At 37.9% G+C, this 26,755-nt stretch overlaps 2 protein-coding genes across 3 annotated transcripts; both read left to right on the forward strand.

Moving 5' to 3' along the window:
* Positions 1–347: 347 nt before the first annotated feature.
* Positions 348–17,826, forward strand: LOC120544324. The gene is made up of 16 exons (XM_039777974.1): positions 348–477; positions 1,522–1,612; positions 2,035–2,207; positions 2,497–2,637; positions 2,796–2,888; positions 3,965–4,055; positions 4,478–4,650; positions 4,941–5,074; positions 5,167–5,332; positions 11,481–11,571; positions 12,514–12,686; positions 12,977–13,110; positions 13,203–13,368; positions 14,370–14,475; positions 15,132–15,192; positions 15,387–17,826. The coding sequence occupies exons 1-16, from the start codon at positions 414–416 to the stop codon at positions 15,603–15,605; spliced, it is 2,076 nt and encodes a 691-aa protein (XP_039633908.1). The 5' UTR covers positions 348–413; the 3' UTR covers positions 15,606–17,826.
* Positions 17,827–17,946: 120 nt separating this feature from the next.
* snx12 (sorting nexin 12) lies at positions 17,947–26,519 on the forward strand. 2 transcript variants are annotated; one of them, XM_039777939.1, is made up of 6 exons: positions 17,948–18,321; positions 20,886–20,981; positions 22,402–22,526; positions 22,887–22,977; positions 23,482–23,492; positions 25,141–26,519. In XM_039777939.1, exons 1-5 carry the CDS (start codon positions 18,157–18,159, stop codon positions 23,485–23,487), a joined length of 483 nt encoding a protein of 160 aa, XP_039633873.1. In that variant the 5' UTR covers positions 17,948–18,156; the 3' UTR covers positions 23,488–23,492; positions 25,141–26,519. The 2 variants fall into 2 exon arrangements, with proteins under 2 accessions (XP_039633872.1, XP_039633873.1); XM_039777938.1 differs by lacking the exons at positions 23,482–23,492; positions 25,141–26,519 and having other exon boundaries at positions 17,947–18,321; positions 22,887–23,132.
* Positions 26,520–26,755: the final 236 nt, after the last annotated feature.

Consider the following 26,755-nt stretch of genomic DNA (forward strand, 5'->3'; position numbering starts at 1 on the left):
AAGGAAAAACACAAATGAATTAACAAACAATACAACAAATACGATCTAAACAGAATCCAAATAGGTATAATAAAATAGAATACAAAACTTAACTAGCACCAATTACGAGCCCTGCAGAGCCTGGAGAGTACACATCCAATGGACATACTCTGTTTTGCTGCATCGAGAACAGGGTTATAAGGGGTATGTTTAGATAACATGTTAGATAAAATAAACAGATGTGAGTAGGCAAAGTAAAAGTCAGAGTCCATTTAAGGGGCTCCAACACTACACATAAAGTCATTGAACCCACTCAGCCACCAATCACAGCGCACCACACAGAACATCCTCTTCAAAAAATCACCTGCTCAGATACCACAATGTAGAAGTAGATTAGTGTTGATGCTGAGAGCATCCAGTTTCTGTGTGCCACGATGCTGAAGAGACTGCTTCTGCTTCTCTGTCTGACAGGACATGTGTTTGCCAAAGAAACCCCCGGTAAGAATATTTAAAATGTACATTTTTAATTATAGGTCAATTGTGTTCTCTGTCGTAGAGTTATAGTCTCTTTACCAAGGTTACTCTAACTGAAATATGTTATTTCAATCAGGAGAGACTCAAACATTTAATAAGTGAAACCAAGTACATACAACATAAGTATTTGGAACATAATTCTTTGGAGATTAGTCTCCATTGTAAAGGGGTAGCTATACAATTCTTTGGTTTAGGAAAACCAAACATCCCCCAATGGAAACCAGACACTGGTGGTGGCAAGGAAAAGCCGAAGACGCACAAGAGCCGACAGCCGGGAGAAGATCGAGACACCATCCAAAGGCTGGGAGGTGAAAGGGGAGGAGGCGGGTCGCACTGAAGTCTGAAAAACAACTGACCGAAGCAGGAGAGAGAACAGCTTTAAAACACGGTAGTCAGCTGTGATTGGTTAGAGCATAAGCCAGACTCTAATTGGTATACAGAACCGTAACACCCACCGCCCAGCTGATAGTGAAAGGGAGAGAGACCACGTAATAGAAGTCTCCCTGACTGAATTTACGCTGAGCTCCATAAGTAACAGTTTTTAGCCTATTTCGATGTGTCTGACCAATGAGTTATTACATTTGCTTAAAGGTTTTTGGTCTAATCATATTGTTGTTTTACGTTTTACTATTTTGATGTGAAGCTGCTTTTGTTCACTTATTTTGTATCTATACTATTAGTTAAAAATGTTCACTATGTATGAGTGATTTTCACTGTATTTTTGATCACTTTTCTAAAAAATTAAATCAAGATTAGAAACAGCACAACTGCCTTCACATGTGATTAGGCCATAATATTGTAAATAATTATTCACTTTTGTTATCAAATTAAATTAAAAGTTCCTTGATTATGCACATTTTGCGTAGATTCCCTTGTCGTCATTGTGCTGCCATTTCCTCCTTTTTGTGTGTGTGTGTGTGTGTATGTGTGTGTGCGCGCGTGTGTGTGTGTGCACATTTTTTTCATGAAACTATTCTGCTGGTGTCAACCCTCTTGTGTCTCTGACAGATGTGGACTGTTTGGTGGTGCATCTGAAATATGTTCACTGTTCTTGGAATAAGAAGGGGACTCCAGAAGTCAATTACACCTTCTACGGCTGGTTCGTAATCATTAGTGACAGTGACCCTGACAAACTCAAACACATTTTGTAATATCATCTGAATGTATCAAACTGTGAAGAGTAAAATATTGGACTTCCATGAAAGAGACATTTTTAATCAAATCACTTTTTTTTAAGAATGAGCATGAGGTACACCTCACCTTGTCTCTGATTGGCTATCTATGCTCATAGCACAGTGATTAATCATATAGAAGCTGAGAGACCTCACTGTAAGTAGGAGTAACAGGCTTGATTTGTTTCTTATTCTTTAACACTGAGTAAATACTTTTTTAGTTGGCTCTTCGGAGCATTAACTCTTGTGTAACAGGCCCTAGTATCTGAATGTAGCAAATTACAAAGAAAGACATCACCACCATCCTTTTCTTTGTAAGTGGAATGTCTAAATAGTGATTTCTTTACAGGTTCCACGGTGCCAACGTCAGTGAGTGCCCCTCCTATCTGTCAGAGAACAACATAAACACTGGATGTAACCAGCCCTATGGCTCACTACTTAATAGGTTCAACGACTTTTACACCAGACTGGTACATGAAAACCAGAGTTCCGAGGTGAAGAAACATGAGCTTAAAGAAAAAGGTATGCTTATTTACTAGGATTCAACATAACATTGGGAGGAATTTCCAAATAGTAAACCAATTAATGAAGGAGAATTTTCTTTAATGATTTTTTATACCTACTGCGTGGCGCGCAACTGTAACTTAAATGTATAACCTTTTTCCAGGAAAGGAACAACAATGCTAGTATTTTGGAACAGGAAGAAAAACTTCTATGGCTGAAAATGAAAATATATTGTCTTAGTTTGTCCCTATTACATTGTCATCACATTGTATATTTTGTATCACTAAATGGTCCGTGTCGTCTCCAGTCAAGTTTAATCCACCAACCAACCTGACCGTCCATTATGGATCTGACTCTAACCTGTGGCTCAACTGGACCCAGATTCGTTCTAATTGCGTGGAAAGTGAAGTTCGCTACAGGATCAACAACGGAACTGGGTCGGTAGGCAGTTTGGAGGAACAATAAATCTCTTTTCAGTCTTTGTTGACTTATGCACCCATCTCCTTTCTCACCTCTATCTTACTGTCCACAGTCCTCTCGAGTCAGTATTGGGAAGCAGGATTACTGCCTCAACTTGCCCTCGCAGGTTCCCTGTATGAGCTGCAGGTGCGGAGCAGAATGGGGATATCACCTGTGGACTTTCCAAATTCTGGAGTGACTGGACTGAGCCTGTGGTCTGGGGATCCAACAACAGCACGGGTAAAATTACCAAATGTCTGCTATCAAAAAGGCCTAGAACTCACCATAGCTTGTACTGAAAGAATGAACCAATCAGTGACTTCTACTGCCAACCAACTGAAACGGCAACATTACTAAACAAGCCTCAGGCACAGAACCAGTATGTGGTATTTCCAGAACACTGACCCGATGTGCCTCATGACTTATTTCCTATAGTCTTCAAAAATGTGCATATTCTGATAAATATAAATGTTTCTGATACATGTGCAACATATTTTGATGATTTTCAACATGTGGAATTGACATTTTGAGGCCAGAAATGTACCATCATGTGAGGTGACAGCCAAACAAGTCATACATTTTGTTCATTTTTAAAGGATTGGTTTAAATTCCCTAAAGGCCTGAAAGAGGGTTTAAACTACAATGAGCGCCCCTGCCCTGTGTGTGAGTACTGCCATGTCCGCCAGTCTGACAGCGAGAGCTCTGACTGCTCAACCTGCTCTGTCACCACCGACCAACACATAATGGATTTTAAAACATATGGTATCGAAAAAAGTATTGTTAGGAACCGGCATCGAAACTGAGGTATCGAAATTTGCACCGGATCGAAAGATTTTGAACGATGCCCAGCCCTATTTCCATCTCACATTTTTAGTCTCATCTGAGGAAGAGAAGCAGGTTTCTGTTTAGGAGGCATCTCAATCAGGTTGGGTCTCCTAAAACTTCCAAATTGTCTTAAACTGACCCATCTCCTGCATGACTGCAGGGATCAGATAATTGATCAAGACATGACTTGAAATGTTATTAGGCCATAATATTTTAAATAATTATTCACTTGTGTTATCAAATTAAATTAAAAGTAAAGCCATACTTCCTTGATTATGCACATTTTGCGTAGATTCCCTTGTCGTCATTGTGCTGCCATTTCCTCCTTTTTGTGTGTGTGTATGTGTGTGTGTGCGCGTGTGTGTGTGGCCTGCCATAAGTCTATTACCATTATCTATTAGCGTAGGTCTATATATGTGTAACCATGTTTTTTGGTAAATTTTTTTCATGAAACTATTCTGCTGGTGTCAACCCTCTTGTGTCTCTGACAGATGTGGACTGTTTGGTGGTGCATCTGAAATATGTTCACTGTTCTTGGAATAAGAAGGGGACTCCAGAAGTCAATTACACCTTCTACGGCTGGTTCGTAATCATTAGTGACAGTGACCCTGACAAACTCAAACACATTTTGTAATATCATCTGAATGTATCAAACTGTGAAGAGTAAAATATTGGACTTCCATGAAAGAGACATTTTTAATCAAATCACTTTTTTTTAAGAATGAGCATGAGGTACACCTCACCTTGTCTCTGATTGGCTATCTATGCTCATAGCACAGTGTTTAATCATATATAAGCTGAGAGACCTCACTGTAAGTAGGAGTAACAGGCTTGATTTGTTTCTTATTCTTTAACACTGAGTAAATACTTTTTTAGTTGGCTCTTCGGAGCATTAACTCTTGTGTAACAGGCCCTAGTATCTGAATGTAGCAAATTACAAAGAAAGACATCACCACCATCCTTTTCTTTGTAAGTGGAATGTCTAAATAGTGATTTCTTTACAGGTTCCACGGTGCCAACGTCAGTGAGTGCCCCTCCTATCTGTCAGAGAACAACATAAACACTGGATGTAACCAGCCCTATGGCTCACTACTTAATAGGTTCAACGACTTTTACACCAGACTGGTACATGAAAACCAGAGTTCCGAGGTGAAGAAACATGAGCTTAAAGAAAAAGGTATGCTTATTTACTAGGATTCAACATAACATTGGGAGGAATTTCCAAATAGTAAACCAATTAATGAAGGAGAATTTTCTTTAATGATTTTTTTATACCTACTGGTGCAGCGCAACTGTAACTTAAATGTATAACCTTTTTCCAGGAAAGGAACAACAATGCTAGTATTTTGGAACAGGAAGAAAAAACCTCTATGGCTGAAAATGAAAATATATTGTCTTAGTTTGTCCCTATTACATTGTCATCACATTGTATATTTTGTATCACTAAATGGTCCGTGTCGTCTCCAGTCAAGTTTAATCCACCAACCAACCTGACCGTCCATTATGGATCTGACTCTAACCTGTGGCTCAACTGGACCCAGATTCGTTCTAATTGCGTGGAAAGTGAAGTTCGCTACAGGATCAACAACGGGAACTGGGCGGTAGGCAGTTTGGAGGAACAATAAATCTCTTTTTCAGTCTTTGTTGACTTATGCACCCATCTCCTTTCTCACCTCTATCTTACTGTCCACAGTCCTCTCGAGTCAGTATTGGGAAGCAGGATTACTGCCTCAACTTGCCCTCCCGCAGTTCCCTGTATGAGCTGCAGGTGCGGAGCAGAATGGGGTACACCTGTGGACTTTCCAAATTCTGGAGTGACTGGACTGAACCTGTGGTCTGGGGATCCAACAACAGCATGGGTAAAATTACCAAATGTCTGCTATCAAAAAGGCCTAGAACTCACCATAGCTTGTACTGAAAGAATGAACCAATCAGTGACTTCTACTGCCAACCAACTGAAACGGCAACATTACTAAACAAGCCTCAGGCACAGAACCAGTATGTGGTATTTCCAGAACACTTACCCGATGTGCCTCATGATTTATTTCCTATAGTCTTCAAAAATGTGCATATTCTGATAAATATAAATATTTCTTATGAACGTGCAACATATTTTGATGATTTTCAACATCTGGAATTGACCTTTTGAGGCCAGAAATGTACCATCATGTGAGGTGACAGCCAAACAAGTCATACATTTTGTTCTTTTTTAAAGGATTGGTTTAAATTCCCTAAAGGAATGAAAGAGGGTTTAAACTACAATGAGCGCCCCTGCCCTGTGCGTGAGTACTGCCATGTCCGCCAGTCTGACAGCGAGAGCTCTGACTGCTCAACCTGCTCTGTCACCACCGACCAAACCGACTGCTCCGTCTTCATCCCTGTTAACGAATCGGACCAGTCTACTCCCTGCTCCTCTTCCATCTCACAGTTTTAGTCGCATCTGAGGAAGAGAAGCAGGTTTCTGTTTAGGAGGCATCTCAATCAGGTTGGGTCTCCTAAAACTTCCAAATTGTCTTAAACTGACACATCTTCTGCATGACTGCAGGGATCAGAAAATGGATCAAGACATGTTTGGTTTCCCCTATGAGAAGAAACCAGGTATTTGTTCAAGGCACTTAAAAAATTGATTCACTTAAAGCTATTAATGTTACAGAATATCAACAACCTGATGCAGCAGTTACAGGTAAAAAAAACTGAATATATTACCATATTTTACCACAAATAATACATTTTTTATACCACTTGTCATTAGTGGCATGTATTTACTGGTACAGATAGGCCTAGCCTAGAAATCTAGACGCACACTAGCGGCAGCAAATATAATTTGCAGCCAGGCCAACATCTTGATGTGGGTCTGGTTTGTCCGGCTAAGATAGGCCTATATATTCATTACATTTACTGTACCAGAGTATTCTCTTTCTCTATCAGTGGTCCGTACATTGCACTATATTAGGAGAAAAAAAAATGTAAGTTACCCTCACATATCTGAAAAAGGGCATGTAAAACGTCCTCTAATCCCTGATTTAAGAATGACTATAAGATAAACCTTTATTGATCCCCAGAGGGGAAATTAGGTTGTTATAGTAGCAGAAAGACAGCAATAGTACAGATAAATAGAGAAAGTAAAAGAATAAATATTAAGAGGTATATAAAAAACTAAAGTAAGAGTCAATTTAATAACGGTCAGCACCTATCAGTTATTCCTCAAACATAAAGTGTATTATTAAGAGAGACATGCATTTTTTCTGTTTTATTACATTTGTATGTGTTGTTTTAAAATTGTATGAAATTAATCAAATCTAATATCCCAATATTTTGGGCAAAATACATTATTGGTGATGTCACAATATTCGACTACCGGTATTTGTATTTAATGTGAAGTACTGACAAAAAACACAATGCATAAAGGGAAAGAAGATAGATAGATAGATAGATAGATAGATAGATAGATAGATAGATAGATAGATAGAATAGATAGATAGATAGATAGATAGATAGATAGATAGAATTTTATTGATCCCACAAATGGGAAATACAGTATTGTATAGAAAAGACCTTTACGACAGCAGTCGTGGTTAAAACACTATCACTTTTGTCCAAAGTGGCCGCTAGAATCAACACAAACTGAAAGTTACATATAGCCACTTTAAGCATTTCTCATTCACACTTTTGTTTAAAGGGACACCTTTTTTACTAAATTTTTTTTTACATGTGCTGTTTTTCACACGTGTCTGATTATTAACATGCTTCCACAATTGATCATTCAGGTAGCCATTCGTATATAAAAAAGAAAACTAATCTTTTGGCCTGAAATTGTAAACTGTAAAATTGTAAAGTGATTTGAGTGTCTAGGACTTGGCACTTATTTGTGATGTGATGGATGTAAGATGATCTCTGAGAATAATAATAATAAAAAAATAATTAAAAAAGTAGCTTTGTTTTTGAACAACTGCCAACTCTTACACAAATATTTGAATATTGGTCTACTGCTCCTCTAATACCTGCTCACCCACATGGTCATTGTATTGACATTTAAGTTGATTTCTGGTCTTAGTCTTACTTATAATTTGGATACAGCTGTGATGGTCTTGACCATGAAGTTTATGCACCATCATACAAGCCATGATTTTTTTATTGCTTTTAATGTAATATCAATTGTTGTATATAGTTTCAGACTCAGGTGTTTTGGTTTGTCTAAAAGTATTATTCTAGAATGTATTTCTGAATCATTTTTAGTATCTTATTTTACTACATCATTTTACCACAACTGATGAAGACAGAGATAAGCAAAAATGCCTTTGCATTTTCAACATATAAAAGAAAAGAAAAAAGATCACAAAAAACCACAGTAATTTCCACATGTACGCACACAAAAAACTGTCTGATTTGCTGGAAATGAGCTGAGCTGAATGACGTCTGAGTCACAGATCAAATGGCGTGTTAAAAGTTGGTCACAGATGTCGGGATGAGTGCTTCGTTCTTGATGAAATGAAATGAAAATGAAATCAGTTCAGTAATAACTCTTTTGGTAGGTAACACTGGTGGTTGGCAAAAAATAACTGACACATTTGTGTTCTGGTACAACAAAATTTCACAATGCAGTTATGATTTTAGATTGATTTTAACATTTTAGTGTATTTTGCCATTGCACAGAACGGACTAAGATCACCATTTTGTGTTGATTTTGATAAGCTTACAAGTTGTAAGCATGTCTACAAGTACTGTAGTACTTCCGACTCGAGACGTGTTTCTATTTGTCCCGGACTTGTCTTGGACTAGGCCATTGGACTCGCAAATATTCTAATTGGTCTCGACCGAGTCCAGCACTATATGCTTTTTTTTTCTAAAGTAACTTCCTCCCTCAAAACAAAACCATTGATGAAGTGCGCCTGTTCAGAAAGCAGGTATTGGTTTAATTCAAAATCCATTTACAACGGCCATTGACATTGGTCGCCTGGTCTATGCCTTGCTGCGTCGTATAGCCTATCTCAGTCATCAGGCATCAATCATTTTCGTTTTAGCCACAGACACAATGTCAGCAAGCACTTTGTACTATGGATTTTTCAAGACAAGTAATAAGTTCAAAATCAATTTTTAGGGACATGTGTTTCTTGTTATTAGTTACATTTCCCTTTTGCAGTCCAGAATGTTGTTGTTACACCATAATAAAAAGACTCAACATCTAAAATGTGAAGTTGCACCACAGCTTTATGTAAATTGCTCTATTTAAGTAAATAATACGGCCATTCAAATGCAACATGATCCTCTTAAGATATACTGTCTTTCACATCACATCAATTATAAACAGGTAAGTAAGTGGTCTTGAAGAGGATTCATTTTTTTCTGTCTCAGTCTAGACTGTCTCTCATTTGGACTCAGTCTTGATTTTGACTTGAACCTACAGCCCTGATACCAGTTTCATGAATAGTACACCTAATACAGCCCAAATATACCAATTAGTAAGTTAGGTTAGTTAAATCAACAAAACAAGAGTCTGCCTACACAGTTACACACATTTTGAAAGGATTAGTTATAATAATAATACAGCTTACTAAAAGAATAGGTAGTCATTATGTCTTTAATTATTCAATAAAGAAGATTTGACAATTTGTCTGGGTGTTGTTGTAACCACTTCAGATGTAAGTATACCTTCTTAATCTTTATTTCAGAAACAGTTTCCTCTGACAGGAAACAGAAAACCCACAATACTCAACTTTGGAACAGCATGCACAGAAAGTGACACATATCTGATACCACATGACCCTGTCATGAACAAAGTATGTTTAAGCCCTTAATTTCTCCTCTTCTGCAGACATGCGTCACTGAAATACTGTCAATGTAGCCAATCTTACTTAAATTAAAAACTGTTGTGCACATTTTGATTTCATCTGATTAAGTCATAAACAACATACACATAACACGCTTGTCCAAATATTCAAAAAAGAAAACCAAAGCCAAAGTTAATCAAAAAATCAAACCTGACAGGTAACACCTAAAAAGCATGATGTTTATTTGGCTTTTTCTCTACTTTCTTTTGTTAAAAAGCTAGGATGGTTAACGGCTTACTGTGAAATAGATTTTTTTTAAAGTGTTCTTTTTTTGCAAGTCCTTTTTGACAACTGACATAAACCTCAAAACTCATAAAAAGTGTTGAAACAAAATATTCTGACTTTGTTATGCGACATTAAATACTGTTCAAGCTAAGATTGCAAAACAGAAATGTGTCCAATATATAGTTGTTTATTATAGGCCTACATTTCTTTGCCATAGTTTAAAATGATTAGTTCCTGTAGCTCTAGGGCTTTCAGAGTTAACATTGGTTTAATAATGCCAGTGATTGCTGCCCTACGTCCATGCCATCATACTGTATTCAATAGCCCAGGTTTTGAGAGATCCATCTCTAAGATTGATTTCTCCATCTCAGTATCTCTCCACCTGCTCCTCTTCCACCTCCACTGTTCCTGTCTCAGAGCAGCAAGTTTCTGCAAAGAAAGCATCTGGATATCCAAAACCTTTACAATCCTGATTGCACTAAACATATTTAGCACATTAAGCAACTGAAAATAACGTAGCCAGTTATACAGAACAGTTCCTTTAATGTCAGGAGAGCAGGTTTGCATTGGAGACAATTTGTCTTACGTTTATAAATGTTCTAAGTTGTATAATTCTGTGTTCAGTGATTGCTATTTGTCTTTTCTATAACCTTTGTAGCAAACTGATACTGCATGTGTTTGCATTTTTACAGCAAAGGATTTGATTTTCAAAAACAAGATGAGCTTTAAGTTGTTTGTGAGGTAAACAAAAACGTAAATGCCAGGGCTCTGCTGTTCACTTACTTCAGCAGTAGACCAAATGTACATGGCTGTTGCAGCAATGCATAAAGGTACCCACTTAGTTCACTAGGCCTACTAAACTAAACACTGTTTTTGGAAGTTAATACAACTGTGGAAAAGACTGTTATAGGTTTTGATGACCAAATAAATGTAGTGTGTGGTTTCACATATATTTAATTTAAGAAATGTTTTACTAATTATCTGTGTTTGTTATTTCACATTACAGCCATATGGAAGAAGGCCTAACTGTAGGCATGTCATCTTGATCTATAATATGTAGAGAGTTTCCTCTGACAGGAAACACAACCCACGACAGTCAGATTAGGAGCAACCAACACAGAAGTGAAATATGCAACACATCGATACTGAATTATGTAGAAGTAGATTTGCGTCGATGCTGAGAGCATCCTGTTTCTGTGTGCCACGATGCTGAAGAGACTGCTTCTGCTTCTCTGTCTGACAGGACATGTGTTTGCCAAAGAAACCCCCGGTAAGAACATTTAAAATGTACATTTTGAATTATAGGTAAATTGTGTTCTCTTTCTTAGAGTTATAGTCTCTTTACCAAGGTTACTCTGTAACCGAAAGATGTTATAAATAACTGTATTTGGATGTGTCTGACCAATGAGTTATTGAATTTGCTTAAAGGCTTTTGGTCTAATCATATTGTTGTTTTACATTTGTGAAGCTGCTTTTGTTCACTCATTTTGTGTCTATACTATTAGTTAATAATCCATATTAAACAAAAATGTTCACTATGTATGAGTGATTTTCACTGTATTTTTGATCACTTTTCTAAAAATAAAATCAAGATTAGAAACAGCACAACTGCCTTGACATGTGATTAGGCCATAATATTGTAAATAATTATTCACTTGTGTTATCAAATTAAATTTAAAGTAAAGCCGTAGCCTACTTCCTTGATTATGCACATTTTGCGTAGATTCCCTTGTCGTCATTGTGCTGCCATTTCCTCATTGTGTGTGTGTGTGTGTGTGTGTGTGTGTGTGTGTGTGTGTGTGTGTGTGTGTGTGTGTGTGTGTGTGTGTGTGTGTGTATGTGTGTGTGGCCTGCTATTAGTATATTACCATTATCTATTAGTGTAGGTCTATATATGGTTCAATTTCTTCATGAAACTATTCTGCTGGTGTCAACCCTCTTGTGTCTCTGACAGATGTGGACTGTTTGGTGGTGCATCTGAAATATGTTCACTGTTCTTGGAATAAGAAGGGGACTCCAGAAGTCAATTACACCTTCTACGGCTGGTTCGTAATCATTAGTGACAGTGACCCTGACAAACTCAAACACATTTTGTAATATCATCTGAATGTATCAAACTGTGAAGAGTAAAATATTTGACTTCCATGAAAGATAAAAGGAAAAGTATTCAAAATAGGTGTTTGCGGGTGCAATCACTTTCCATACACAACCATGGTCTGCAATTGTCAGTGTGAAAGAATTCTATCAGAATTCTCTGATATAGTCTACCTCGCCTGCTCCAGCTTAGTTGTTTTTGTTTGTTTCCTATAATTTTATTCCTATTTATAGCCTATATTATAAATGTATTAGATTTATGTCATTCATCATGTTAACTGCTACTGTAACACACCCAACCGGCCCCGTCAGACACCGCCTACCAAGAGTCTGGGTCTGCCGAGGTTTCTTCCTAAAAGGGAGTTTTTCCTTGCCACTATCGCAATAGCCACTGCTAATGCTTGCTCTTGAGGGAATTACTGTAATTGTTGGGGTTTTGGAATTTATAGAGTGTGGTCTAGACCTACTCTATCTGTAAAGTGTCTCGAGATAACTCTGTTACGATTTGATACTATAAATAAAATTGAATTGAATTGTAAACATTAAAGATTTCACACGAATAAAATTAAAATTATTAGAAATTTTTAATCGCGTCACTTTTTTTTAAAGAATGAGCATGAGGTACACCTCACCTTGTCTCTGATTGGCTATCTATGCTCATAGCACAGTGATTAATCATATAGAAGCTGAGAGACCTCACTGTAAGTAGGAGTAACAGGCTTGATTTGTTTCTTATTCTTTAACACTGAGTAAATACTTTTTTAGTTGGCTCTTCGGAGCATTGACTCTTGTGTAACAGGCCCTAGTATCTGAATGTAGCAAATTACAAAGAAAGACATCACCACCATACTGTTCTTTGTAAGTGGAATGTCTAAATAGTGATTTCTTTACAGGTTCCACGGTGCCAACGTCAGTGAGTGCCCCTCCTATCTGTCAGAGAACAACATAAACACTGGATGTAACCAGCCCTATGGCTCACTACTTAATAGGTTCAACGACTTTTACACCAGACTGGTACATGAAAACCAGAGTTCCGAGGTGAAGAAACATGAGCTTAAAGAAAAAGGTATGCTTATTTACTAGGATTCAACATAACATTGGGAGGAATTTCCAAATAGTAAACCAATTAATGAAGGAGAATTTACTTCATGATTTTTTTATACCTACTGGTGCAGCGCAACTGTAACTTAAATGTATAACCTTTTTCCAGGAAACGAACAACAACGCTAGTATTTTTGAACAGGAAGAAAAAACTTCTATGGCTGAAAATGAAAATATATTGTCTTAGTATGTCCCTATTACATTGTCATCACATTGTATATTTTTGTATCACTAAATGGTCCGTGTCGTCTCCAGTCAAGTTTAATCCACCAACCAACCTGACTGTCCGTTATGGATCTGACTCTAACCTGTGGCTCAACTGGACCCAGATTCGTTCTAATTGCGTGGAAAGTGAAGTTCGCTACAGGATCAACAACGGGAACTGGGCGGTAGGCAGTTTGGAGGAACAATAAATCTCTTTTTCAGTCTTTGTTGACTTATGCACCCATCTCCTTTCTCACCTCTATCTTACTGTCCACAGTCCTCTCGAGTCAGTATTGGGAAGCAGGATTACTGCCTCAACTTGCCCTCCCGCAGTTCCCTGTATGAGCTGCAGGTGCGGAGCAGAATGGGGTACACCTGTGGACTTTCCAAATTCTGGAGTGACTGGACTGAGCCTGTGGTCTGGGGATCCAACAACAGCACGGGTAAAATTACCAAATGTCTGCTATCAAAAAAGCCTAGAACTCACAATAGCTTGTACTGAAAGAATGAACCAATCAGTGACTTCTACTGCCAACCAACTGAAACGGCAACATTACTAAACAAGCCTCAGGCACAGAACCAGTATGTGGTATTTCCAGAACACTGACCCGATGTGCCTCATGACTTATTTCCTATAGTCTTCAAAAACGTGCATATTCTGATAAATATAAATATTTCTGATAAATGTGCAACATATTTTGATGATTTTCAACATGTGGAATTGACATCTTGAGGTACATATACGCGTAGACATGGACCCTACGCCGTACCCTAAAGGCCAATTAATGCTTCTGCGTTAAATCGATACCATGGCTACGTACTGTATGTAGGTACGTGGAGATACCCTACGCCGGACACTATACGCTGTAGCCTGATACGCACCTCTCAAGAAATGTAACTACACGTTACACATTGCTCGGCCATGGCTTGGTAGCGTTGCATTACCCCGTTCTCCTTTAAACAACATGCAATCAAGGAGAGGGCTAACTTTTACTGCTACAGCTTTCCCACCGCGGTCAGAAAGCACAGGGGAGACACTTTGTTTCTCTCACATCTAGAGTCGGTACTCGCTCCGAAGCTAATCACCATCACTCTCTCACTTGCTCTACCAAACATTGCCCACACACACACTTGCCGGCCCTGCTATTCTCTTAAAGAGATTGATGCACACACCAACGCACAAGTATAAACTTTAGGCCACTTACGTAGGCTACAACAAAAGCTCTACGTGGAGCCTCTGCAGAAGCATAAATCAGGCTTAAGTACCAGTAAGTCTGTAATAGGCCAATACCGGACGATACTGTAATATCAGCTAATCAATATATCTGTCTAACTCTAATAAGGTGGTTTTAACTATCTGCACCTGCTATCCTGCATGTGCACAATACAGTAAAAGTACAAGATAATGAAACAATTACAATCCACATCTCTCTCCTCCTCACAGACCCTAATAAAATGAACAGTTCAATGTCTGTGTGGACCCCGGTGCTGTCTGTGGTGGGTGCTTTGATCCTCATCATACTGGTCATGATGTTGCTGCACTATGAAAGGTGGGTCATATGTCATGTATAAATGATGGTATATGGGTATGGTATAGCCACAGATTTCCTCAGTTTATTTTTTATTTCTACATTTACTTAACCCTTGTGTTGTCCTTCGGGTCCCAGTGACCCGAAGGACAACACAAGGATTATGTACTTCCGTTTACTTTGTTGAGAATTGCTCTCTAAAACCGGTTTCTTTTAAAGTAAGTAAGTAAAGTTTATTTCTAGAACACATTTAAACACAGTTTAAGCTGACCAAAATGCTGTACAAACAAGAACTAAGGTGTTGTATTAACCCTTGTTTAGAGAGCAATTCTCAACAAAGTAAACGGAAGTACATAATCCTTGTGTTGTCCTTCGGGTCACTGGGACCCGAAGGACAACACAAGGGTTAAACTGTTTTCATTGTAAAAATGATAATTGTTTAAAGCAGCAGTAAGTGATGATGGAACTAAAATTCACATTTAGTAATACACTGTCAATCATTTGACATGCAAGAGGCAATATTTCTGTATTCATGGAATAGTATCTTTTTACCACAGTCCAAAAAAGTTGAATATCCCTAACCTCACTCAACAACAGAGCTACAGGGAACAAAGGTAATGCAGATGAGCTGTTGTTGACATGATCATCTGAGAGAAATGTGCCTGTCTCCCATACAGAATCAGAATCATCTTCATCCCTGTGGTTCCCAAGCCATCCCCAAACCTTCAAAACATCGAGGTTAGTAGTATCCAGAGCTCTGTGCCCACCGTCACACAAAAGATTTGTATTCAAATCTTATCTCTTTTTATTTGGCAGCTAATAAAACTATAGACCAAAACTACTGCAGTCATTGAAAGAAATGCACAGGCCAGAAATGTACCATCATGTGAGGTGACAGCCAAACAAGTCATACATGTTGTTCTTTTTTAAAGGATTGGTTTAAATTCCCTAAAGGCCTGAAAGAGGGTTTAAACTACAATGAGCGCCCCTGCCCTGTGCGTGAGTACTGCCATGTCCGCCAGTCTGACAGCGAGAGCTCTGACTGCTCAACCTGCTCTGTCACCACCGACCAAACCGACTGCTCCGTCTTCATCCCTGTGAACGAATCGGACCAGTCTACTCCCTGCTCCTCTTCCATCTCACAGTTTTAGTCTCATCTGAGGAAGAGAAGCAGGTTTCTGTTTAGGAGGCATCTCAATCAGGTTGGGTCTCCTAAAACTTCCAAATTGTCTTAAACTGACACATCTCCTGCATGACTGCAGGGATCAGAAAATGGATCAAGACATGTTTGGTTTCCCCTATGAGAAGAAACCAGGTATTTGTTCAAGGCACTTAAAAACAATTGATTCAATTAAAGCTATTAATGAGACAGAATATCAACAACCTGATGCAGCAGTTACAGGTAAAAAAAAACAACTGATTATATTACCATATTTTACCACAAATGATAAATTCTTTTCATTAGCGGCATGTATTTACTAGCCAACAAATCTAGACACACCCCCTGATTTAAGAATGACTATAAGATAAACCTTTATTGATCCCCAGAGGGGAAATAAAGTTTGTTATAGTAGCAGAAAGACAGCAATAGTACAGATAAATAGAGAAAGTAAAAGAATAAATATTAAGAGGTATATAAAAAGCTAAACTAAAATAAGAGCCAATTTAATAACAATAAAAGTCTTAAAAAGGTCAGCACCTATCAGTTATTCCTCAAACATAACATGTATTATTAAGAGAGACATGCATTTTTTTCTGTGTTTTATAACATTTGTATGTGTTATTTTAGAATTGTATGAAATTGATCAAATCTAATATCCCAATATCTTGGGCAAAATACATTATTGGTGATGTCACAATATTTGTTATATGACTATTTGTATTTAATGTGAAGTACTGACAAAAAACACAATGCATAAAGGCCAAGAAGATAGATAGTTAAATTTGTATTGATCCTAAAAATGGGAAATTACAGTGTTACAGCAACAAAATATCAGACACACAGCACACATACAGAATATACATGAAATAACAGGATACAATACACATGAAATAATAGAATACAAGAACAAATATTTAAAATATATACAAGTTGGGAATAAAAATGTACAACTACTTAAATAGTATTAATACAGATGTAAGTAACCCTATTGTGCAAGTTGCACTTAGTGCAGTATTGTGATGTCTATGAGTCTTATCTAACACTCAGTATGAAGTATTAAAAAGTTGTATTGCCTGTGGTAGGAATGATTTCTTGTGGTGGTCCGTGCGACATTGAAGCTGTTGGAGCTTCTTAGAGAAGGTGCTCCCCTGTTGGACCAGTGTGGTGTGGAGACGGTGGTCGGGGTTATCAATGATATATAACAGTTTGTTCAGTGACTTCCTCTTCACCACAGCTTCAAATGTGTCCTGTTTTGCAGCCAAGAAGGCAGCATTCATTGTTCACTCACTGAGCTAGTCAAATTACCACATTCTAACCCTTTGTAACTCATGAACTCTCTTGGTTTAATTAATGGTTCGAAATCATCACTAACTAATGCTATATCTGCAACCTTGGGAGTTGTCAAGTCTAAAAAAGCCCTCTGAGCTCCTCCAACACTACAAAACAATCAGTTTTTAACAATTTAACGGCTGGAAGGATTAATGTAAAAACCCTTTCTTAATGACTTTACTAACATCATTAGGAAAGTTGAAAGATGTTTAAATAACATTTATAATTGCAGACTTGGTGGGTTATTAGAAAGTGAGAAACCATTGGCATCTATTAATGGATTATTATATTTATAACTGCATTATTACCAAAGAGAAAGTATAAACAGGCAACCCAAAATGTGCTCGTATTAAAGGCCTTCCAATTGATCTATAAAACATTAGTATATAACTCATTATGCCCAGTGACGGACTGGGATCAAAGAAACAGCCCTGGCATTTGCAACACACTGGCCCTATTTTTGTCAATAGAAATAAGAATAACCTTCGTCCTAGGGTCCCTGTCTGATAGGATTTTTGCTTTTAGATGTTTTATTACAGAAAGTGACCCATGCCCAAAATAGTCATTCTGTCATTTTATTACTTATGGATGGAATTTTAGTAAAAAATAAAATGATTCCCTTTTTTTCTGGGGGACCCCAGACCCCTCTTTGGGAACCACTGTAGCAGGCAAATAGAATAGTTTTAACCTAGCCTCATATTTTCTGTATTATATTCCCATAATTTTGAATTTAACCTATCTTAACTGAATGTACTTTTTCAATGTGGTTGGACGTTTCTGCAACCTAGGCCTACTTGTATTTTAGTGTTTGTGTTCAAAATCTATAGCCTATACTGTATCTGTCATGACCTGTTTTTGATTAATAAATGTACATGTTTAAAGTTCTGTGACATTAATTGTACAACTGAAATGATTTATATTAGGGTAACCTAGTTCAATCTCCTCAGTCCAGTTATCTCACTGTCCATTAGAGGGAGTGCAGTGTCCCACACACAGTACGGAACTGAGTCAACGCATTTTTCAGATTCAAGAAAGGTAGGGCGCAGGGCGGCTGGCCCCCGCAAGAAGAGAGATATACAGTCAGCTACTTCCCTAGCTGAACCGATCAGCTATCGCAGTCAATTGATGTCTTCAGATGAGATTTAAGATTTTACTGTGCATTTAGTTGGTTTGATTCGCCGTTGGTCGTCCAAAAATTACAACCCGAGAAAATGACAGACCCTGCGGTGGCCGACACTCGCCGGTTGAATTCCAAGCCCCAGGACCTGACGGATGCTTACGGCCCCCCAAGCAATTTTCTGGAGATAGACGTTTATGATCCACAAATCGTTGGAGTTGGACGGAACCGTTACACAAACTATGAAGTTCGCATGCGGGTAGGTGTTCGAATCACAAGCCAAAAACTGTTGCAACGTTAGCTTTTATTTGCTAAGCTAACTGGTAATTACAGTGTTGTTGCTAGCCAGTTAGCATGTTTATTCGCTGTGCTGAAGTCAACACAGGAGACACATTTTTGTCCAAGGATGGCGTAGGCATGGGGAAGGCTTGACCCGCCCTACTCTCCCTCTGAATGGCTTGTACTCGTTGCCTGCTCTGGTTGGGTTGGTTAGGTTTAGGCAAGAGGAGTGGGATTGGTTATGGTTAGGGCAAGAATGTCAGGATAAGCCAATCAGAGGAAGAGTAGGGCGGGATATGCCTTCGCCTTCCTGGGGAAAAAATACTCGCATCCCCGTTGCTTGACGTTTACGATAGGCGCCTTGAGTAGGTCAAGATGGCGCTCCAGTAAAAATCAGGACCGGGGATTGTCAGAGGCCTGTCGGAGGCTGCTTGCTTGATGTAGCTAGTTCGCAGGGCTGGCATGTAGAAGTTTCGTGACATAACCCACGTCTTCCAGCATGAAAGCAGATTGACAATGTTAAGCCATGGCACTTAACGTTATAGTTAAATGCCTTTTAAACTAACTAACTAACTAGCTAGCTAGTTAGCGTTAAATACATTGAAACAGAATGAAACATTACGACAGTGAAAATCAGGGAGACCCAGCAGACACCGTGAAGCTAGCTAAATGCTACATGCACATTAGTTACCAAGAAAGTAAAGACTAGCTAATTTAACATTGTCTGCCTATCTAGCTAGATGTCTAACGCCAAGTATGCTTGTCGACAACATAAATAGACATGACTACTGTTCTTCGGTAAACTAATGAGAAGAGATAGCTGTTAATGTTACATCTTGACGTACAGAAAACGCTACTTACAGATCCCATATCATGCTCCTTTTTAAGGTCATATTTGTGTTTTTACTAGAACATGTTTACATGCTTTAATATTAATGCATATACCTGTATTCACCCTCTGTCTGAAACGGTTCGTTTTAGCTGTAACCGCACTGTAGCAGCACACTTTCAACCGATAGTATAGTTGGGACATCACAAACATACTGAAGTCCAAGGCTCGTTTAAAGACACCGTTTCTGAATACGGGCTTTGTGAATTCCTCTGAGGATTGAGCGTGTTGATACGTTCACAACATTTATATACACGTCAACCTGCTTTATAATAAAAAATAAATCACATTTTTACAAAATGCGACCTTTAACCTAGGAGGAATGCTGAAACTGTTGGTGGTTTTATGGAAATGGGATGACATGCTTATCCTTATTAAACAGTTGTAAATAGTTGTAGTAATAGAAGTAGTAAGTTAAACTTCCTTCTCTAGTAGACAAAGGCAGTTGAGCTTGTAGGAATGAGTTTCAGAAAATCGCTGACTAAAGTTTAATGAAAACATTTTCAGGAAGCTGATGTTTAACATTCCAATTGCATAATTGTAACTGAACAGGCTTGTCTTGACTACAACTCCTCATTTTGATGGCCTTCTCCTAGGAGAGTTTACCCATCATAATATAAACAATTTACTGTTTTCACCACTTGAATGGCTTTTTTAACACACCATTCATAGATTCATGCAGGAGGTGGGATAGTTTCTTGGATCAGAGGTGGGGTTAACTAGTTTAAAGTAATTTTTGTTAACTTGCATATCCAAATAGTGTGTTCTCACAATGACAGACAAACCTAAACAAACCAGATCAGTCTAGTTAAAAAGACGCCAACCTTCACTGGAAAGCATCACACTCAGTGTCTACAGCAGTGAATCATGGGAAAGTCATGCAAAAGGATCACCCATTCTATAACCACTGAAACATTGAGAGATACTGTGAATTCATTAATCACTTAGAGCAGTTGGTGTCAGTTGCACACACAATCTGCCTTTTGAATCAAAACTCAAACTTTTCAGCGTTCTGTGAACAAGTTTGCTTGGCAGGCATCTTTAATTGTATTTCAAATTAACACATGAAACAATAGGGTTGAAAATCACTTTTTATGCACAAACCATTCATTGAATTCCCCAGTGAGTAGAACTTTCCTCAAATGATTTCTGGCCAGATACAACTAGGTAAGTAATCCATAAGTGGATTGACAGAAAATGAATTTTGATAATTAATAACCATTTGCTGCTCCAATGTGAGGATTTGTGGACAACAAGCAATTTGAAGACGACGCATTGGGCTCTGGGAATTATTCATTATTCACATCCTGTAAACTAAAAGATTAATCATTTGCCCATAAAATAACCTATAATGAAAATAAACATTACTTGCAGCAACAGATAGAACTGAAAAGGTTTACATAGAAAAAGAACCACATTCTCACATCAAACTAGCGTGTTAGTCTAATCGTAGACTATGCTACTAATGCTATTAATTTACTCAAATTATGTTGGTAAGATATCTGTTATTGTCACACCTTTGTCGCTTAGGGCACATCCATGATAGTTGTCAACTGTTCAGCAAGCCTTGTTCTCACTATCCAACAGCAACCATGTCCAAATGTTTGAATTTAGTATAAATCAAGAGCTGTTTTTTTTTCTTCTTCTCTGTGTAGACAAACCTTCCCATTTTCAAACTGAAGGATTCCTGTGTGAGAAGAAGATACAGTGACTTTGAGTGGTTAAAGAATGAGCTGGAAAGAGACAGTAAGGTGAGTGAGCAATAATGTTGTGTTTCAGGCTAAAGGCCGTTTATGGTCCTGCGCAGGTTCCACGCAGAGCTTTTGCCGTAGCCTACGTAAGTGGCCTGATGTTTATACTTGTGCACTGGTGTGTGTCGAGCCGGCGTGTGTGTGACTGTGTGGTAGAGTGAGAGAGAAGTGAGAGAGTGACGGCGATTAGCTTTGGAGCTAGGGGAGTCAGGGGAAATGCAACGCTACCAAGCCACAGCCGGGCGACGTGCGTCGCTGCGACGTGTAGTTAAATTTTTCGAGAGGTGCACATCAGGCTACGGCGTAGGGTCCGGCGTAGACGCAGAGGGGTCTGCGGGGGTACGTCGTCGATTTGACGCACAACCATAAAAAGGCCTTAATCATTGTAGCAGGTTGGCTGGTGCAAACTAGTACCCGGAATTACAGTGATGTGATAAGTGACAATGTTGTTGTTACAGGTAGAAAGATATAATCCCTTCATATATTAAAGTGAAAAGTAGGATTACACTGTAGGTTTTGTCTTCTGTGTTGATATAAGATTATTTACAGCACAGCAAGTGTAAAAATTTTATAGGGGGGAGGGCTTTAAATATGTTATCGTTTCTTTTTTTTGTGATACATTTTTTATTTATTTTGTTGATTTACATAAATTATACACAGTGAAATTATAATATCGATACAATATCAATGGACTGCCAATAACGTAAGTTCATAAATGTGCATGCAGGTAAATGTACATGCATATAAAACTAGCGATCAACTGCATGAAAAAAACTAAATAAAACACACAAGAGAACAAAATTAAACAAAGAAAACAATAAAATAGATAAGTAAAAAAATACCCCAACCCACCCATCTACCCTGGACCTAGGGGACATGAGAAACCATTATAGTAAGGATTTCATTTTAATGATAGCTTGTTTCCAGTGTGATATGTTTTCTGTTTTTGCTTAGTGTTGGTTGGCAACCCAGTGTTCCATATTTGCAATGTCTATAAAGGCGAGGAGCTATTTCTGTATATTGACCGAATGTGGCGCTTTCCATCTACACGTTATTAATCGTTTAGCAGCTGTCAGACCAGCTAACCACAGAGGTTCAGGTTAGAGCTATCATTAAGTAACATGACATCTGGTGAGTAAGGAATTGTTATGGCCAATATGTTTGATAGTGTTTTCTGAAACCATCTTCTAGAACTCCGCAACCCTCGGACACTCCCACACCATATGAATTCTGATTGCGTAATGTGCAGGTTGGCGATGGTAGTACTTTCATTTTGTGCAGTATATGGGCAGTGACATACAGTATGTTCTGTGTATGAAATTAATATGAATGACCTCATGGTTGGGATTCCTGGAAGATAGTTGCAAGTTCTGCCAAATTAATGTGTTACCTTTTCTGTTATTTGTGCTGACACCTTCAGATTGTAGTACCATCTCTGCCGGGCAAGGCCCTGAAGAGACAGTTGCCATTCCGCGGAGATGAGGGCCTTTTTGAGGAGTCCTTCATTGAGGAGCGGCGATCGGGCCTCGAGCAGTTCATCAACAGGTCAGTCAGTTCAGCCCTAAATTAGTACTGTACTAGTAATACATACTTTGTGTGTTTAGATGTAGATAAAGCCAACCTATGTGTCACATAAACATGTGTTAATGTGGAATACACAAGTTCTGACTTATAATGGCTTGTTGATTGTGTTTACTGCAGGTTTTCTCATTTTAAAAAAAAAATAATGTTTTGGCCCAAACTGAAATTCACACATTCAGTGTGTGAGTCAGTCATTGCCAAAAATGTCTAGCCTGACACAAGGCTTAACCTAATCTATGTCTGTGCGTCAACTAACTAATCCACAATTGCATCTCACCAGCCTCCATGAAAAGCTTTTGTCCGTTTGTGCGTATGTTTCTCCAGAATTGCAGGTCATCCCTTGGCCCAGAACGAGCGCTGCCTTCACATGTTTCTGCAAGAGGAAAGCATTGACCGTAACTACATTCCTGGAAAAGTACGACACTAGGGTTACTAAGGGAGGTGGGGGTTAAACTCTGGGGTGTAGATCGGACTGTCCCTTTCATTCTCTTCCATCATGTCTTTTAATCTCTATTCTGTCTATCTGCCTCTCTCTCTCTCTCTCTCTCTCTCTCTCTCTCTCTCTCTCTCTCTCTCTCTCTGCATATAGCATTGTGACTTTAAAATGCTATACACAGAGATTTTCACTTTATCTTGGAGTTAGAATATGTTCTACTATACATCAGAATAATATATAATCTCTCATGTGCATTTGTTTTATAAGTGTACAATCATATCGGAAGATTTAAGGAATGAACATTATGTTTGATACGTTCAGTCTTTCCTCGATGAGTGTCATATCATGATTGTAATATAATGTGAATAAAGTAAAACATTATCTAAATATGGCACTAATGTGCACCATAGGGATACATGCAGACTGTAAATGAGAGTTCTGATCCTTTTTTGTTCTCTTTGTTTTTTGTTGTTCTTTTTTTAGGTATGAATGAAGTAAGTTTGCTTATTTGATCCTGTCTCTAAGAGCTTTCTGGAAGTTGAAGGTGGCTGCATGGGCACTGTAAAGACCAAAGGCGATAGTTCACAAATACTTAAGTAGAGCAATGCTAATAATGTATATATATATATATATATATGCAATCTGTCGCTTTACCTTGTAAATGTACTACACATAGTCCCTGGTTGTCACACAATACAACCAGTTATTCCCCAGAGATGTTGGAGTGATTATGGTGTGCTGCAAAGTGAAAAACATTCTGCAAGCCAGTTTTGCATTACCCATTACCTAGCATGTAGAAAAACATAATGTAAAATGTAAGTTGCAGTTGAAAGTTTTTAATTGGTAAGGAGTGTACTAAAGTTAATCAGCTGTTTCTCCGAAACTGGCTTGCAGAAGTTGCTCAGGCCACCACGATTTTTTTGAGTTATGTGAACTATTGTTTTACTGCAATAAGTACTGTACCTCACCCATGACAAGAGCTCTTGTTTTTTTTGTTTTTTTTAAATCTCAAACTAATCCCGATACATTGTCATTATCAACCGCACTAATTATTGGCTGCATGGCAAACTTGCACGCTTTTTCCCCCGCAATAAACATGTGTCTCAGTGTCGCTGACAATTTTCTTTCTTCTTATTTCCCTATAATTCAGTTTTTTGAGACACGGATAAGTTTGTGTCTGGAAAAAACAAAGCAGTTAATTCTGCCAACATTTTTGTTCAAGTTGCACCTTTCTCTTGTACCAGCAATGTCTACAGTTTATTAGACACAGTTTATGTCTAATGAACTAAATCAGTTGAATTGAATGTTCATACAAATAGCAGCAATAAAACAATATTGTCTTCCACTGACTGCATGTTAGTCACATGGAAGCTCCTGAACCATATGAATACACCATGACATATCTTAAAAACACTGCCCTGCATGATGCTTATCGGTGATGTCTGATGCACAGTAACCCATCAGCTCAGTTCTGACACCGTGTCATAAAAACACTGCATGCAGTCCTGTGTAATGTACCATGTTTAGCGTGTATTGGAGCTGCCATATTTTGTTTTACCTGCCGACTGCTTTGAGTCAATAAAATTTCAGTCCAGAAAGTGTTGTCAATTTAAATACAATACATGTAATAGAAGCAAAGATCTGTTTAAAATGGTTTGAGTAATGACCTCTTGAGTTGGCTACATTTAAAATAGACACACCAACACAGAGCAGGAGTCAGCATGTCCAGTTTTATTCCAGAAATGAATGACACTTAGAAGATATGTACGGTACGTTTTAATGAGTGTACGATTAAGTTTTCCATTATGGAAAACAAGAATATGCTTATTTAACATTACTTTAGAGACCACAGTGTTGCATCTCTGTTCAATGTATTTGACTGTATGTAGACTGTAATGCCCAAGCAACTGCCTTTAACAACAAAAAAAAGCATGACCGCAATACAAAGCAGCATTAGCAGTTGGTCAAAAAATATGAAAAAGCTGAATATTGGGGCTGTTGTACAGTATGGAGACCCAGAATCCTTTCTCATGTTTTGACATATCAGCCAGAGATTTACAGCATTGACCAAATCCACTTAAAGCGTGAACATGTCTGTATGTTGTTTCTCATGTCTGTTTCTTTCTCTCTCTTATTGCAAAGATAATACAGACTGCTGCACCTGGCCCATGTACATTTATTTCGACATCACGTCATTATAAAGCTGGTGGAAATGTCAGAACTGATAAGTATCAACGGTGTAGGAAAAACACAATTGCTCCTGGACAAAACTAAGAGATCCAATGTATACATTGTTTGATGTTGTGTCTTTATTCAGTCATTCCACATACAGTGTGTACATTAATTTTGTTCAGTAATCAGTGAAAAAGAAAACATGTTTTCATATATCCTTTTGTCATAGCTAGATTTTTTTTTTACAAGGAATGTTATGTTTTCTAAATGTCTTTCAAATTGATTTGATCACACTTAAAATGAGGGTAATTTCCTGCTTTGATTAATGTCTTCTTTTGCTAGCGGAGATGTGATTTTGATGATAACCTCCCAAAGTCAAGCAACATGTAGCATCATGAAAAAGAGCGATATTTCATTCCAGACAATACACATTTACATTTCCCCTGAGTTTTATGTTCTGAACATGCTCTTAGACAGTATTGTTTCATGATTATTTGTTTTAACTCTGCTGTCTTAGTTACATCATCATCACTTTGGCTGTGTGTTGTCAAATCAGCTATCGGGAATGTTAAGTTAGGTAAATAACCACATCTAAGCACTGTGACAAGAGGTTCATTATATGAACAATATTTCATTGTTTAAAGGCGTAATCAGCATCTGGTTTATTGATCTGAAATAAGGCTAATTCTGCACTTATTTTCAGCCGGTTTATTCTTTCTATCAATATTATTGTGAGGTGTATTAATACATGTTATCATTGCAGTCCCACTATGGGTGACAAGGAACTTCCTTGTTAATTCTGTCCACCAATTAAATTTCCTGCTGCCTGCCGTTTCATGTCTACATGTGTCTTTTCAGTTTTAAAGAGAAGAAATAAAATCAGTAAAACTCCCCTTCCTTGTGATTAGTGCGTCACACTGAGAAGCAGTGAGGCGGATCAGAGAGAGTCATGGGAGCTGGATAAATAGCCGCAGATGACCTAATTTAACAATGAAATGGAAAAACAACATGAAGAGGTTGAAAATGCTTGAGTATACATTTTTGGAGGAAGATTTTCTTTGCATAAATCTTACAACTTGTACAGAACGATTTTACTACACTTTTTTAAATTTGTGTTAGTTTTAATTAATTTGTTTTAATGTTCTTTAAACCCTGTCCTTGACTTAGAGCAACACTACAAAGCCCTCTCCACAACAAGTAACAATACAATAATGTAACAGTATTCAATTTAAAAACAAAAACAAACAAAAAACATGTACTGTGTGGGCCAATGTATTTTAAACCATGTCTCAATGGAACTTGTGATGTGCTGCACCAAAGCTCACATTAATAAAACCATAATACAGTGACAGATCTGTTTTCTCTGCATATGCATTCACCTTAATGAACAATAACACAACCGAAAGCAGTTTTTTTTTTAATGTTACTATTAAGAGCTGAAACGATTAATTGCCAACCATTTTGATAATTTACTATTCGTTGTATTTATTTCTTACTTTTGGCTTTTTAAATGTGACGATTTGATTGACTTTTTGTCATATATTATGGTAAACTTAACATCTTTGGGTTTGGATTGTTGGTCTTA

The sequence above is a fragment of the Perca fluviatilis genome, chromosome 16 (assembly GCF_010015445.1).
Source record: "Perca fluviatilis chromosome 16, GENO_Pfluv_1.0, whole genome shotgun sequence".
Lineage (NCBI taxonomy): Eukaryota > Metazoa > Chordata > Actinopteri > Perciformes > Percidae > Perca > Perca fluviatilis.

Bases quoted from the DNA above. Each gene is read 5' to 3' on its own strand.
- snx12 (XM_039777938.1), top strand. From the start codon at position 18,157: ATGACAGACCCTGCGGTGGCCGACACTCGCCGGTTGAATTCCAAGCCC. The intron at 18,322-20,885 runs GTAGGTGTTCGA...TTCTCTGTGTAG, and splicing joins ACTATGAAGTTCGCATGCGG to ACAAACCTTCCCATTTTCAA. The intron at 22,527-22,886 runs GTCAGTCAGTTC...ATGTTTCTCCAG, and splicing joins CTCGAGCAGTTCATCAACAG to AATTGCAGGTCATCCCTTGG.
- LOC120544324 (XM_039777974.1), top strand. From the start codon at position 414: ATGCTGAAGAGACTGCTTCTGCTTCTCTGTCTGACAGGACATGTGTTT. The intron at 5,075-5,166 runs GTAGGCAGTTTG...TACTGTCCACAG, and splicing joins TCAACAACGGGAACTGGGCG to TCCTCTCGAGTCAGTATTGG. The intron at 14,476-15,131 runs GTGGGTCATATG...TCTCCCATACAG, and splicing joins ATGTTGCTGCACTATGAAAG to AATCAGAATCATCTTCATCC.